Here is a 13,281-nt window from a genome sequence, read left to right on the forward strand (position 1 = left end):
ACCTGACTTCTAAACATATTACAAGTCTACAGTAACCCAAACAGCATGACATCAGTATAAAAATAGACACGTAAACCGATGGAACAAAATACAGAGTCCACTAATAAATCCACATTTTGACAGCCAACTGATTTGCAATAAAGGTATCAAGAGCATATAATGGGGAAAGGACACCTTCTTCAATAAACAGTGCTGGAAAAATTGGATATCCATATGCAGAAAAATGAAACTGGATCCCTGTCTCTCCCGATATATAAAAATCAACTCAAGATGAATTAAAGGCTTAAACATAAGACCCAAAACTATAAAACAACTAGAAAAGGACATAGGGAAACACCTCAAGACATCAGTTTAAGGAAGATTGCATGGGTAAGACCTCAAAAGCACAGATAACTATAATAATAATAGAAAAAAAAGAGGCTCTATTAAACTAAATTGCATCTGCACACAAAGGAAACAATAAATAGGGCGAAGAGACAACCTGTTGAATGGGAGAAAATATTTACAGACTATTCATTCAACAAGGGAATAATATTCTGAAGGTACAAGGAACTCAACTCAATAATTAAAAAAGCAATCCCATGAAAAAGTGGGCTAAGGACATAAATAGACACTTCTCAAAAGAAAACATACAAATGGCTAACAGGTATACAAAAACATGCTTAGCATCACTATCAAGGAAATCTAAATCAAAACCAAATTGAGATGTCATCGTACCTCAGTTAGAATGGCTATTCCTAAAAGAACAAAACATAACAGATGCTGGCAAGGATGTGGAGAAAAAGGAACTCTTATACAATGTTGGTGGGAATAGAATTGGTACAACTACTACAGGAAACAGTAGGGAGATTCCTCAAAAAAACTAAAAATAGAGCTACCATAAGATCCATCAATCCCATTATTGGGTATTTATCCCAAAGAAAAAAAATGTGTATATGAAAGGAATACCTGCACTTGCATGGTTATCACAGCACTATTGATAACAGTAAAGATAGAGAATCAACCTAAGCATCCACTGATGGACAAATGGATATAGAAAATGTGGTATATACACACAATGGAATACTATTGAACCCAAAAAGAATGACATAATATTGTTTGCAACAATATGGATGGAACTGGAGGACATTATATTAAGTGAAATAAGCCAGGCACAGAAAAGACAGATGCCACATATTACTAATATATGGGAGCTTAGAAACAATCAATCTCATGGAGATAGAGGATAGAATAATAGATACCAGAGGCTGAGAGGGATGTGTGGGTGGAAGGAGGAGATAAAGAGAGGTTGATGCAAACGTACAGTTAGATTGAACAAATAAGACCCAATATTCAATAGCAGATTAGGGTGACTATAGTCAGCAACAATGTACTATGTATTTCAAAGTAGCTAGAAGAGATGACTTGAAATGTTATCAATGCATAGAAATATAAATGCTCAAGATGATGGATACCCCAAATACACTAACTTGATCATTCCACATCCTATGCATGTAACAAATACATGTGTCCCATAAATAAGTAAAATATTTAGTATCAATACAAAATTTTTTTAAATAAAATAAATTCTTCATTTTATACTTTTCACATTTTTTCAATTTTCTGTAAGTATATACTACACTTAATAAAAAAAGATAATTTTCAAATACTGTACATCTCCCATTTAGAATGCTTCAGACTAACCAAGTAATGAAAACAAGCCTGAATGACAATTTAAATTATATTGTTGGTTCTGGCACATGCCACTTTCTTTAGGGCTAGCCCCTGAGAGTCCTTCCACCATGGGACTTTCATGGATATCCCAGCCCTGAACCAGGCACTTACCTGGGAAGGTGTCGTCACACTGATTTCTGGAACAAAGTTGTCCTCAAAGAAACTGATGATGTTCTCCTGCTGCAGTTCATTTGTCGGGGTGACTTTAGGTAGAGGTGGGACAGGAGGCCCTTTCCTTGTCTAGGAAGCATTAAATACAAACATTAATCCAGTCAAAGACGATGTGTCAGACATGAAGGAAGGTTACACGAACAGAGCCACGTGGACAGATTGAGCTCTGATTGAAACTTGTATCTGCATATAGCAGCAAGCCTATCTGATTCAGGTAAAGAAGGCTGTCTACTTGGGAGGCTCTCTGAGCCCTGATAAGCCATGGTTCAGGGGAAAAACAAAACTGAGGCTCTAAGAGTCCATTCATCTCAACTCAAGTATAATACACAGAACTGCAGGGCCAGGTACGTAGACTTTTAAGGTTAAACTAGGACAATACCCTCTTCTGAACTAAACTGAAAATAATTTCTCATTTCAGAAATAAATTAAAATTTCAAAACTAAAGCAGTTTTTCATTTGAATCGGTGAGACCAGCGGTAGGCAGCTCACATTTCACTTTCCATTCATGGATTTCGAAAAGTAGAAAACTTTAAAGGTCTGTTTAATACAAGTATCTTCCCAAGACCTTCCTTAGTTCAACTACATACAGATGGTCCTCGACTTACGATGGTTCAATCTATGATTTTTTTGGATTTCAGGAAAGTGTGAAAGCAATAGGCATTCAACAGAAAGTGTGAAGACACTCTCTCATGAGGCTGGGCAGTGGCAGTGAACCACACTTCTCAGTCCTGTGATCACGAGGGTAAATGATTGCTATTATGTTCTACAGTGTACTATAATCAGTAAATTACACAAGGTATTCAGCATGGTTATAAAATAGGCTTTGTGTTAGATAACTTTGTCTAACTGTAGACTAATGTTAAATGTTCTCGGCACATTTGAGGTAGGCTGGGCTAAGCCATGATGCTCAATAGATTAGGTGTATTTAATGCATTTTGACTTGCAATATTTTCTACTTATGATGGGTTTATCAGGACACAACCCCTTTGTAATGCAAGCAGCATCTGTACAAGAAAGCTTGAACTGGACTAGAGACTTTAAGCTTTTCCACAGAAATTTTCATTTTCACCCAACATAGGGAGAATAAAGGTGGCAGTTTTGCTCTACAGTTACCATGGCCCAGCCCTTACTGTTTCTTTTCAATTATTTGTTCAATACAGTTTTAGTAAGTGGCTACTCATGTGAAAATGTGTGCACCAAAAATGTCCAGAGGTACCAAAAAATGTGAAATGACATATAAACATAACTGCTTTTCTTGGCAGAACTTGCTAACTCTAAATCATTAGAAGAGGTAGGATCTAAATGGAGCACTGAAAGAAAATAGTTTTGTAACAAGAGATGGGAGAAGAGAGAGCACGGTAGCCTGAGCATGCCGAGAACCTGGTAAGAAATCCCAAAAGACTTGAATATTGGGCATGTGAGGACATATCAAGTCAAATAAGAAGAGCAGGTGGATACCTTCACGACAATCACAATGCCTAAAGCCTCACATCTCAGTCTCCCTAACTGGAAATTTCTCTTAAAGCCCTAGCACCGTGGGATTATCCTAGATGGGGCCACCTTCACCTTATCATGAGCTCTATCCCCGAATATATTTGACCTCTTCCTACCTGTGAAGGCGACCGAGGCCGTGCTGGTGCGGGAGATGCAGGTGCTAATGTATGATTTGGACTTGCTGTTGGGCTCGGGAGTGGTGAAGGCTCCTCAGGTGGTGATGGCGTCTTTGCAATGCGGAGAGGACCCGAATCACTAGAAGAACACAGGAGATTAGGCAAGGGGCCTTCCGAAGAACAGTATTCATCTGATCAGGGGCTTTTCCATCTCAGAGAAATCCTGAAGCCTAACAGGTACTGTCTGTTCTCCTGCTCTCCACTTCCAGGTTAATTCTGGTTAATTGCAACAGTGATGGTGACAACTGGTACCATTTGTTTGCACTACACGGGCCTCATTCATATATTATCTCTTGTCTTCACAGTAGCCATGCTTTAATGTCCCCACTTTACAAGCAGTAATGTGGGGCATATAGAGTTTAAAAATAAAAACCCTAAAATCACCCAGCAATTTAGTGACTCTGAATTCAGGTCTTAGCAATGCAAGCCCTCTGTTCTTTCAAACAAGCTCTGCAAGAATCAGGTCCAAACATAAGCTGAATTGATTTTACTAGTTTCACTTTCTATTTACAAGAGAATCTTGTCATGTCACAATCTATTAAAAAATCTACTCTGAAAACTGTAACATTTTAAAAGGCAGCCTTAGGATAGTGTTAGTAAGGATTCTGTAGAAGTGCTTTCTAATAACATTTGGAAATAAACTCACTAATTATTTCTCTTTCTAGACCTTATAAATAACTACTCAACTCAGGCATCTTGAAATGTGCAACAAAATTAGATAAGATTCAGTTTCATTTACTAAGAACCCATCATGTTCCCGGCATGTGGCCAGACGCTCAGGAACAGCCCAAATGTGATGACTAAGAAGCACTTGGGACACATCCTACTCTCTAAGAATTTCTAAAGTCTACAGCTCAAAGAAATAAGAGTCTGTACCCCAAAATAAAAGAGCATGTACACAGCAGCATGGTCTACATATTCTAAGGGCTGAGGGAAATGGGTCCTTTAGCGAGAACACAGACACGCCGCATGATTGGGGTTATATGTCAGCAATCATGGCCTCAGACGGAGACATAGTCCCAATCTAAGCTTAATAGAGATGCCACTGAGCTCACTCACCACCTCATTCTGCAGAGGAATGTCGAAAAAAATGAAAGGAACATTCATTAAGTGGTCATGGCCCCGCTTTTTCTTCACTGTATCTGATTCGGCAACATTAAAATTTTCAGATGAATTTGTCCCTTTCATTTCCAGGTAAGGGATCAACCCTTAATTTTCTCATGCACTTCATTTTTAAAACACTCGAATGTCCTTCTGATATTCGTATTCCAATCCTTCCTTTGTGCCTAGCCCATACTGAAATAACATACTAAAAACAGTAACTCTGCCTCTCCTATGTATTCGTTCAGGCAATATCTTTCCCTTAGAAAGAGAAGATATGCTACAGCTCACATAGTATAGAAACCATAGCAGAACCTATAAGTAGGGCTAATCCAAAGACCAGGGAATAAGAAAATCAACAATCTCTAGAGGGATCCAAACATTAATATATGTAGAAGTTGGTTCATGTGTATGACTATGCATGTTTTCATAAATGTGTGAAAATAAGTGTTTGTATTAAAATGACAAATATAGAATGTCAAGACTGTATATTACCTTGGGAACCATGTAGTTCAATAGTATCTTTTTTTTTTCCTATTGAATTAAAAAACTGAGACCTTCAACCAGAGAGGTTTTGAACTTACCCAAGGAAGGCAAAGCAAGTTAACTGCAAAATCAGAAAACCGAAAGTTGGGTCTTCTGACTCCCAGCTCACTAGCCTGCATTCTCTGAGTACATAAAGTCCGCGAAGAACGGAATAAAAAGGATTCCACAATCACCGGAGAAAGCTGGTGTGCAGCCAAATGCCAGGAAGGTAGACAGTTCACCTATGGATCACTGGGGCTCCAGGGTATTTGATTGGCATACTCATAATGCAACGTGCAATAAAACAAAAACAGTACAGTGTTCGCCAGATCAAGAGTTGGGAAGTAAGAGGAAGATGAGATCTCACCTACTTCCTCTTTCCTTTCCCAAAATGGATTCACAAAAGATGTCAGCATCCATGATAAGAATCAGGACAAACTGTCATAAACTTTGGGAATTCCTTTCTTCTCCAGAGAAAATATTAAGTGCATAACAAATTATATATTACAACAAGCATATACATTATATATTAAAATTTCACACTGTTGCTATCAGGCCTCATGGAAAGCAAAGAGAGGCAGAGAGGCAGAGAGTCAATGCTGTTATGACAAGAAGAAGAATCCTAGTTGGGTCACTGAAGGCCAGAAGTAAATGTAAAAGCACTGAAATAAAATTAGTGTCAGCTTCTAGTGTGAAAAGGCTCCCATGAGACTTTTGTAGGATGAATAAAACAGTATAGGCTGGCCCAGAGATTGCAGAAATTTTAACGAGCAGTACATTACGGGAGTTCCAATGAGCAGGGGCCTACCTGGGCGCTCCTTGGATGGTGAAGGCCTTGTCGGCATGCTGGTCACCCAGTTTTGTCATTACTTCATACAGTTTGTGGCAAAGCTAAGGGAACAGAGGCCACTTGTCTATTAGTCACATGTCATCCTAGTGCCAATTCAGGCTATTCTCCCCAAGAAAGAAATTGCTTATTGAGAAACTATAAATTTTATTATAGTTTGGATAGCCTCAGGATAACTGAAATTCTGTATATGGTTCAAATTTAAAATCTATGTCAAAACTGAAACAAACAAAACACAAGTAAACAAAAAAATACATATTTATTAACCAGAGTACAGCGCAGAAAACAAAAGCTTATTGTTTACATTGACTCCACCCTTTTGAACAACAGCAACAAAAATCAATCAACAACAGAGTTGTTGATTACCTAAATATTCTGAGACCAATTTTTCATTAGCGTAAAATACCATTGGGAATTCCAACTTTATAAACTGCCTGGTAAAAGAAACAACACTGTAAAACTGTGGCAAAATCTTCAAAAGATACAAAGAACTATGTGATTACTATGAAAACCTGTAGAAATGTTACCAAAGGTAATAACTCACTACTAAAAGAAACATACAAAAGGGTGAATTCTTTGGATAATTCTATCCCATTTCATTTGCTTCCAAAATAAACCTTCCTTTACTTTAGATTCCATATGCAAAAATAATCATGACTCACCACCGCAATTTCCTTATGAAACTTGGCTTCAAGGCTGGAGACGTTTTTGAAAGTATTCACGTAAAATCCAACTCGTCTGCCATGTGGAAATACAAAGAGGAAAGAAGAGACAGGGAAAGACCAGTCAGCAAAAATAATTTTAATAGCAATGAAATGTATGAAAACCCAGGTTTCTTTTATACCATTTTGAATAACTTTGGACTACATAAAATACTGAACCCAAAGCAAGCCCAACATTTCCTCGTCTGTTAATGAACGAAACCAAATATCTTTTGGCATAGAGCATGACCTCTCCTAAAATTCAGTTACTGCCTTAAGACAGTGATTCTCAAACCTTAGTGTGCATGAGAACCACCTGAAGGGTGTGTTTCTGATCCAGTAGGTCCGAACATAGAGACTGAGAATTTGTATTGCTGGTGAGTTTCTAGGTGATAACTGAAGCTGCTGATTCAGAGACAATGCTTATGGAACCACCGCCCTGAGAACTTACTTATATTTTAGATAATGTTTCTTGCTTTCGAGATTTGAGAAGTTCATTATTAATTTTTATAAACTATAAATGGTCTAGTTATTATTAGGTGTTTGGGCTCTGAAATTTGTTTCATATAGGGAAATAAAAAACACATAAATTAATTCTAATTGTTCATCAAAAATTAGAGCGTGTCATCACTGAGTAAATGAAAACATAAGCTGCCCATTCATAATAGCAATGAGATTAACTTCTTCTATGGCTTATCTTTACTTACATCCCTAACATATTTGACTTAATCTTAATTTTCTATACTTACAATGATCATGTGACCCTGATTTCATATATTTTTCTTTTAATTGATTTTAAAAGATCATATATTTATTCATAAATACATGAGCATATACATATTCGTATGCATACAAATACACAGGCATATAGACATCTATTCATTAATAAAGAAAATCCTCCACAGTGTGTTTGGGAAATGGTAAGCCCCTAGGAAGATCAGACCAGCGCCTGGGAGAGGAGAGCCTAGTGAGGAAGCAGATGGTTCTCTAGGGCAGAGGTCCTTGCCAGACCATGAAGCACAGCATTTATTGGCAGGCAGTGGGCAACCCCTAGACGTGTTTGAGATAGGGCAAAGGAGAAGACTTGCACCTGTATTTGAGGAAGCTAATTAAGGCAGCAGCTTGACAGGCAAGGAGAGACCCTACAGGCTACCTGTACATTATGCAGGGGGACCCCACTCTCAGTGTTTGCACAGAAGTCTCCTGGGGCACTTTGAGTGGCAACTCATGACTCCTTCTCCAGGGCCCCAGTCAACTGAGACAGTAATTCTTAACACCTTTCTTCCTTCAATTACTCAACAAAGGACCTATCCAACTCTGGGTACATGCATAGTGGTAGGTGAACACGTCTCTAGGAACGTACAATCCAGTTAGAGAAGCACCCAGAGGGGCTGCTTGATGAATATATGCTCTGTTTATACTTACAATGGAAATGTGTATGTGTGTGTGTGTAAGAGAAATAAGTAGATTTTATATATATTTGAAACAAGCAGATTATAAAACCACATGGGAATGTTAAGTGACAACAAGAAGGCATACATGATTAAATATCAAAAGTGAGTGGATATGGCAGAAACAGAGAAACTGAGAGGAGAGGAGAGAAATGGGCCCTGTGATAGCTGCAAACACTTGCTTAAGAGGACAAACTTGGGCTGCAGAAAGAAGGGTCCACTTTAAATAGAAGGTGGGTACAGATGGAAGAGGTGTGTAAGTTGAACTTCATTGGAGAGTATTATTTTATTTTTATTAATTTTTTCTACGGTAAACAAAACCCGAAAGAATATCTATGATTAAGGTTTTGTACACAGCTTATTCATTTCCTTAGGACAGATTTCTTGAAGGTATTTGCTGGTAAAAGGAGTGAACCAAATAGGCATTGATGTTCACTGTCAAACTGCTCCCACCAGACCGGGCCACTTATAGTCCCAATTACCTTATATATGAGGTAATTGAACATTACCTTACATACAACCTTTATAAATATAACAGCCAAAAGTTGGCATCTCACTGACTTTTAAGTTTGTATTTCTTTAATTAAAGTTAACACTTTTGTTCATTTATTTACTGTTCATTTGTATTCCTTCTTTTGTGAATCACCTATTCAATTTTTTTGTTATTTCTTAGTATTGTTCTTCTTATCAATATGTAATGGCACTTCTATTAAACATATTTAACTTTGGATGCATTAGGCAAAAACATAAAAGAAGTCCCATTCTTCTATATTTCAATTTTGTTTTCTGATATACAGCATATCTTAAGTTGTCAAATCAATTATTATCCTGAGAAAATAGTGTAGCATCAGAAATATCTTATTTAGAATAACTAAACATCTATGTTTTTCTAATATTTTGTTTTTTAATTTAGAAATTAAATTAACTAGCATGTATTTAATTACGATAAAGTGTCCAACATTTTTGATACAACTGATAGTGATTTTCTCCAATTTATGAAGTCAGAGATCCTGCAAAGAGGGGAATGCCTTTAACTAGTTCACTATTACAGCCCCAGCACCTAGTACACAGTAGGCATGAATAAATGAATAAACTCCATAAATGAATAAACAAGCCAGTGAATGAAGAAACTTGGCGCCCATCCCACTACAAGAGCACATTCTGATGTGACCCTAGCTTGTAAAAACCTCACGTAACCAGCAGTAGAATATACAGACACAGAGTACCAGAATACCAGGCTCTTGATTCTGATAGTATCTGCTTAAGTTTCATTTGGCACGTTCTTTATAAACAAGGGACTCTGAGACATCACCATTTCCCCAAATGTGGCATCCTCAGGACCCTTCTGATTATCTGTCAAAACCAACTTAATTTCTTTATTAAGATGTTTCTTTGTTCTCAGAAATAAAGGAAAAATTAAGTTGAGCTTATCACAGCTAGTTTGCAGGCCTGAGCACTCTCCCCTCTGCAATGCCCTAAGGAAATCTGTCTCCCTGGAGGGGAGTGTCAGTTGCGGAGTGTCACTGCTTCCCCCAGACCCTCTTGCAGTGGAGGAGGCATCCCCTGCTGTCCCTCACTTACCATGGAGATGGAGTATGAGCAAGAGTTTTTCCCTAGCTCTCTTCTGATCCTCTAAGCTCACTCCATTCTGGGATTAATGGCACTCATATTTAACCTCTTCAAAGCCTAATATCAACCTCTCAGCAACACTCCTCAACCCCAACCACAATCCACAATGGCATGCCTCATGGTTTCCCCTCTCTCCCTCACCAAATTCTAACACTAACACTGTGGATCTCGACAACCCTATGACTATCCAGCCAAAACATGAGCCCTCTAACTAGTGACCCCAGCATCCTATTTATACACATTCTGCATTGGCCTCTGACATCTTGGATCTTGCCATGACTCACAACTATTTCACCTCTGAAATGGGGCAGATCAGTGGCCCACCCGCTAACCTAATTTCCTGGGCCATGAGCTCCTTCATTCATTCATTTCCATTCCACCTGCTTTTTTCAAAACCTCTGTGAGATCAATGCGCTTTTCTTCCAGGCCATTACCCTTGATCAGTCTGAACATCCTGCTTTATCAAGCTTGGGCCCTGTGGTGTACCCCCCGACACTCTCTGGCCAGTCCTATCAATATCCTTCCTCCTTGTCCTGATCCCCTGTTTGCCCCACATATCCTCAGTCCTAAATTATTCCACCTTTACCACAGCTACGCCATCTTCTCAAAATGACAAAAGTTGTTTTTAGAAAACTTCCCTTGCCCTCTAATTTCCCTATACCGGCTGCCACAATTCCTCAGGCCCATCATAGTTAGAATCCTCAAAATAACAGACACCATCACCTGTTGCTGCTTTCTCATCTCCAATGGAGTCTCCAATGCCTATAATGAAGCTTCTGATTCCAACATCTACTGAAACCCCTCTGGACGTTTACCAAAGGTGATGCCTCTTTAGTCCTCATCTGCTTGATCCCTCTATTGTAAATGATACTCCTGGCACTCCTCATTTTTAAAATTCTCTCCATTCTTGCCTTTTTGAGATATCCCTCTGTCATGGCTCCTTCTACATCTCTGATTAATTTTTGGAAGGCTTTTCCACAGTCCCCTCTTCTTTTGCACATTCCATAAAATATTGGTGCTCTCAAAGGTTCTGCTTTGATCCTCATCTCGCCATTTGATCTATCTGACCATCTAATTCATCAACTATCATGGCATCATTACCACCCATATGGTAATGACTCCCAAACCTTTCTTCAAGCTTTAGACTTAGCTTAATAGACATAACTTTTTGAATTTCCTAACGATTCTTCAACTCAACATAAATAAGCCAGATTCAATCTTGCCAAAATTTCCTTTTCTTTATATATTGTCTATCTCTTTGAGAGACGACCTCCCTAAACATCCAAACTACAGTCTGAGTTACCCCATCTCATGTCACTCTCTACTAAATTATCTTTTTTTTTTTTTTTTTTTTTTTTTTTGAGACGGAGTCTCGCTCTGTCGCCCAGGCTGGAGTGCAGTGGCCGGATCTCAGCTCACTGCAAGCTCCGCCTCCCAGGTTGATGCCATTCTCCTGCCTCAGCCTCCCGAGTAGCTGGGACTACAGGCGCCCGCCACCTCGCCCGGCTAGTTTTTTGTATTTTTTAGTAGAGACGGGGTTTCACCGTGTTAGCCAGGATGGTCTCGATCTCCTGACCTCGTGATCCGCCCGTCTCGGCCTCCCAAAGTGCTGGGATTACAGGCTTGAGCCACCGCGCCCGGCCTAAATTATCCTTTTTTAAAAAAAATTTTTTTCTGCATTGAACTTATTGCCTGATATCTTATTTTTCATTTCTTTTAAAGGTAACTGCCTTTCCCTGTCCTTCAATACAAGCTCCAAGCAAACAAAAAGTTTCAGTACAGAATCTTTAGCATCTAACAGAGTTCTTCACACACAGTAGATGGTCAATAAATATTTGTTGAATGAATGATAAATGTATCTGATCCCTGTCTTTCTCCTGCTTCATCACCACAAGCCCCTCCCAAACACTATCACTCTAACCTTGAGTTACATCAGACCAATTAAAGTTCCATGAACCCAGATATCTGCTTCAACACACAGGCCTTTATTCATACTCTATGTCAGTCTGGCATATCCTTTTCACTAAATGGTGGCTTTACTAATTTTACAAGATTTACCTCAAGAATTCTCTTTAGAGTCCTTCCTTCTTTCCATCTCAATCTATAAGCTCCTTTAAAATCTGCAATCATATTCTAGTATTTCCTTTTTTAAAATTGAACCTGCATCTCCCCTAAGCAGTAGTTCATTTCTCCTTCATGAACTACTAATTTTTGAAGATCAGTTTAAATCCAAAATTTTGAAAGTTTTCTACATGTGCCAGTAATAGAGGAATAGAGAAACAAAAAAAGATATAAGGCAGACAAAGCAATTAGCAAAATAGTAGACAGAAAGCCTACATTATTGGTAATTACATAAAGGCAAATGGACTGAGCACAGCAATCAAAGGGCAGAGGCTGGCAGAATGGATAAAATACACACAGATGTGCACACACAAATGATCCAACTAAATACTGCCCACAAGAAACATGCTTTAGAGTCAAGATAGGTGGAAAGTTTAAAAATGGAAAAAAGAATATTTCATGAAAAGAGTAATGAAAAGAGAGCTTGAATGGCTGTAGTAATATCAGACAAAATAGTCAAAATTTTTAGAGACAAAGGACAGTTTATAAAGATAAAACAGTCAATCCATCAAGAAGATACACCAGTTATAAACATATATACACCTAACAACAGAGCCCTAAAATACATTAAGCAAAAGCTGACAGAAATGAAGACAGAAACAAGGCAGAAGATAGTAAGGAAATAGAAAACTTGAACAACATATAGTCGACCTGAACCTAACAGGCATATATAGAACATTCCACTCAACATTCTGAAGGATTATGAATAGTTTCATGCATTAAAAACTAATATGTAATATGTTTATTACTCCATGCCCAGTAATATGTATTTCCTCAAAGAAGGCAAAGAAGATACAAAATACTAATTTCAATTTCAAGGTTGAGTAATATGGTTTGTTAAAAAACATATGTATTCATAGAATAACTTGAAAAATTATGACTGAATGCAATCTCATTTTAAATAAAGAGAGGCCCTAGATAAAAGCAGCAGGATTGGAGGCGGAGCAAGATGGCCGAATAGGAACAGCTCCAGTCTCCAAGTCCCAGCGCCAGCGACACAGAAGACCGGTGATTTCTGCATTTTCATCTGAGGTACTGGGGTCATCTCACTAGGGAGTGCCAGACAATCGGTGCTGGTCAGCTGCTGCAGCCCGACCAGCGAGAGCTGAAGCAGGGCGAGGCATCACCTCACCTGGGAAGCGCAAGGGGGAAGGGAATCCCATTTCCTAGCCAGGGGAACTGAGACACACAACACCTGGAAAATCGGGTAATTCCCACCCCAATACTGCGCTTTAAGCAAATGGGCACACCAGGAGATTATATCCCACACCTGGCCGGGAGGGTCCCACGCCCAGGTAGCCTCCCTTATTGCTAACACAGCAGTCTGCGATCTAACCGCAAGGCAGCAGCGA

The 13,281-nt window shown here is 38.8% G+C and overlaps 1 protein-coding gene across 3 annotated transcripts in view; it reads right to left on the bottom strand.

The window, feature by feature from the left end:
- Positions 1–13,281, bottom strand: part of AMPH (amphiphysin) — a 258,597-nt gene that overhangs the window by 81,889 nt on the left and 163,427 nt on the right. For all 3 annotated transcript variants that reach the window (XM_030933296.1, XM_030933295.1, XM_030933294.1), the window contains exons 8-11: positions 6,690–6,765; positions 5,989–6,071; positions 3,495–3,633; positions 1,825–1,953 (exon numbers count right to left, since the gene is read on the bottom strand). In XM_030933296.1, the coding sequence (XP_030789156.1) occupies positions 1,825–1,953; positions 3,495–3,633; positions 5,989–6,071; positions 6,690–6,765 (427 nt within the window). The remainder of the gene's footprint in view (positions 1–1,824; positions 1,954–3,494; positions 3,634–5,988; positions 6,072–6,689; positions 6,766–13,281) is intronic.

Source organism: Rhinopithecus roxellana, chromosome 6, assembly GCF_007565055.1.
Source record: "Rhinopithecus roxellana isolate Shanxi Qingling chromosome 6, ASM756505v1, whole genome shotgun sequence".
NCBI lineage: Eukaryota > Metazoa > Chordata > Mammalia > Primates > Cercopithecidae > Rhinopithecus > Rhinopithecus roxellana.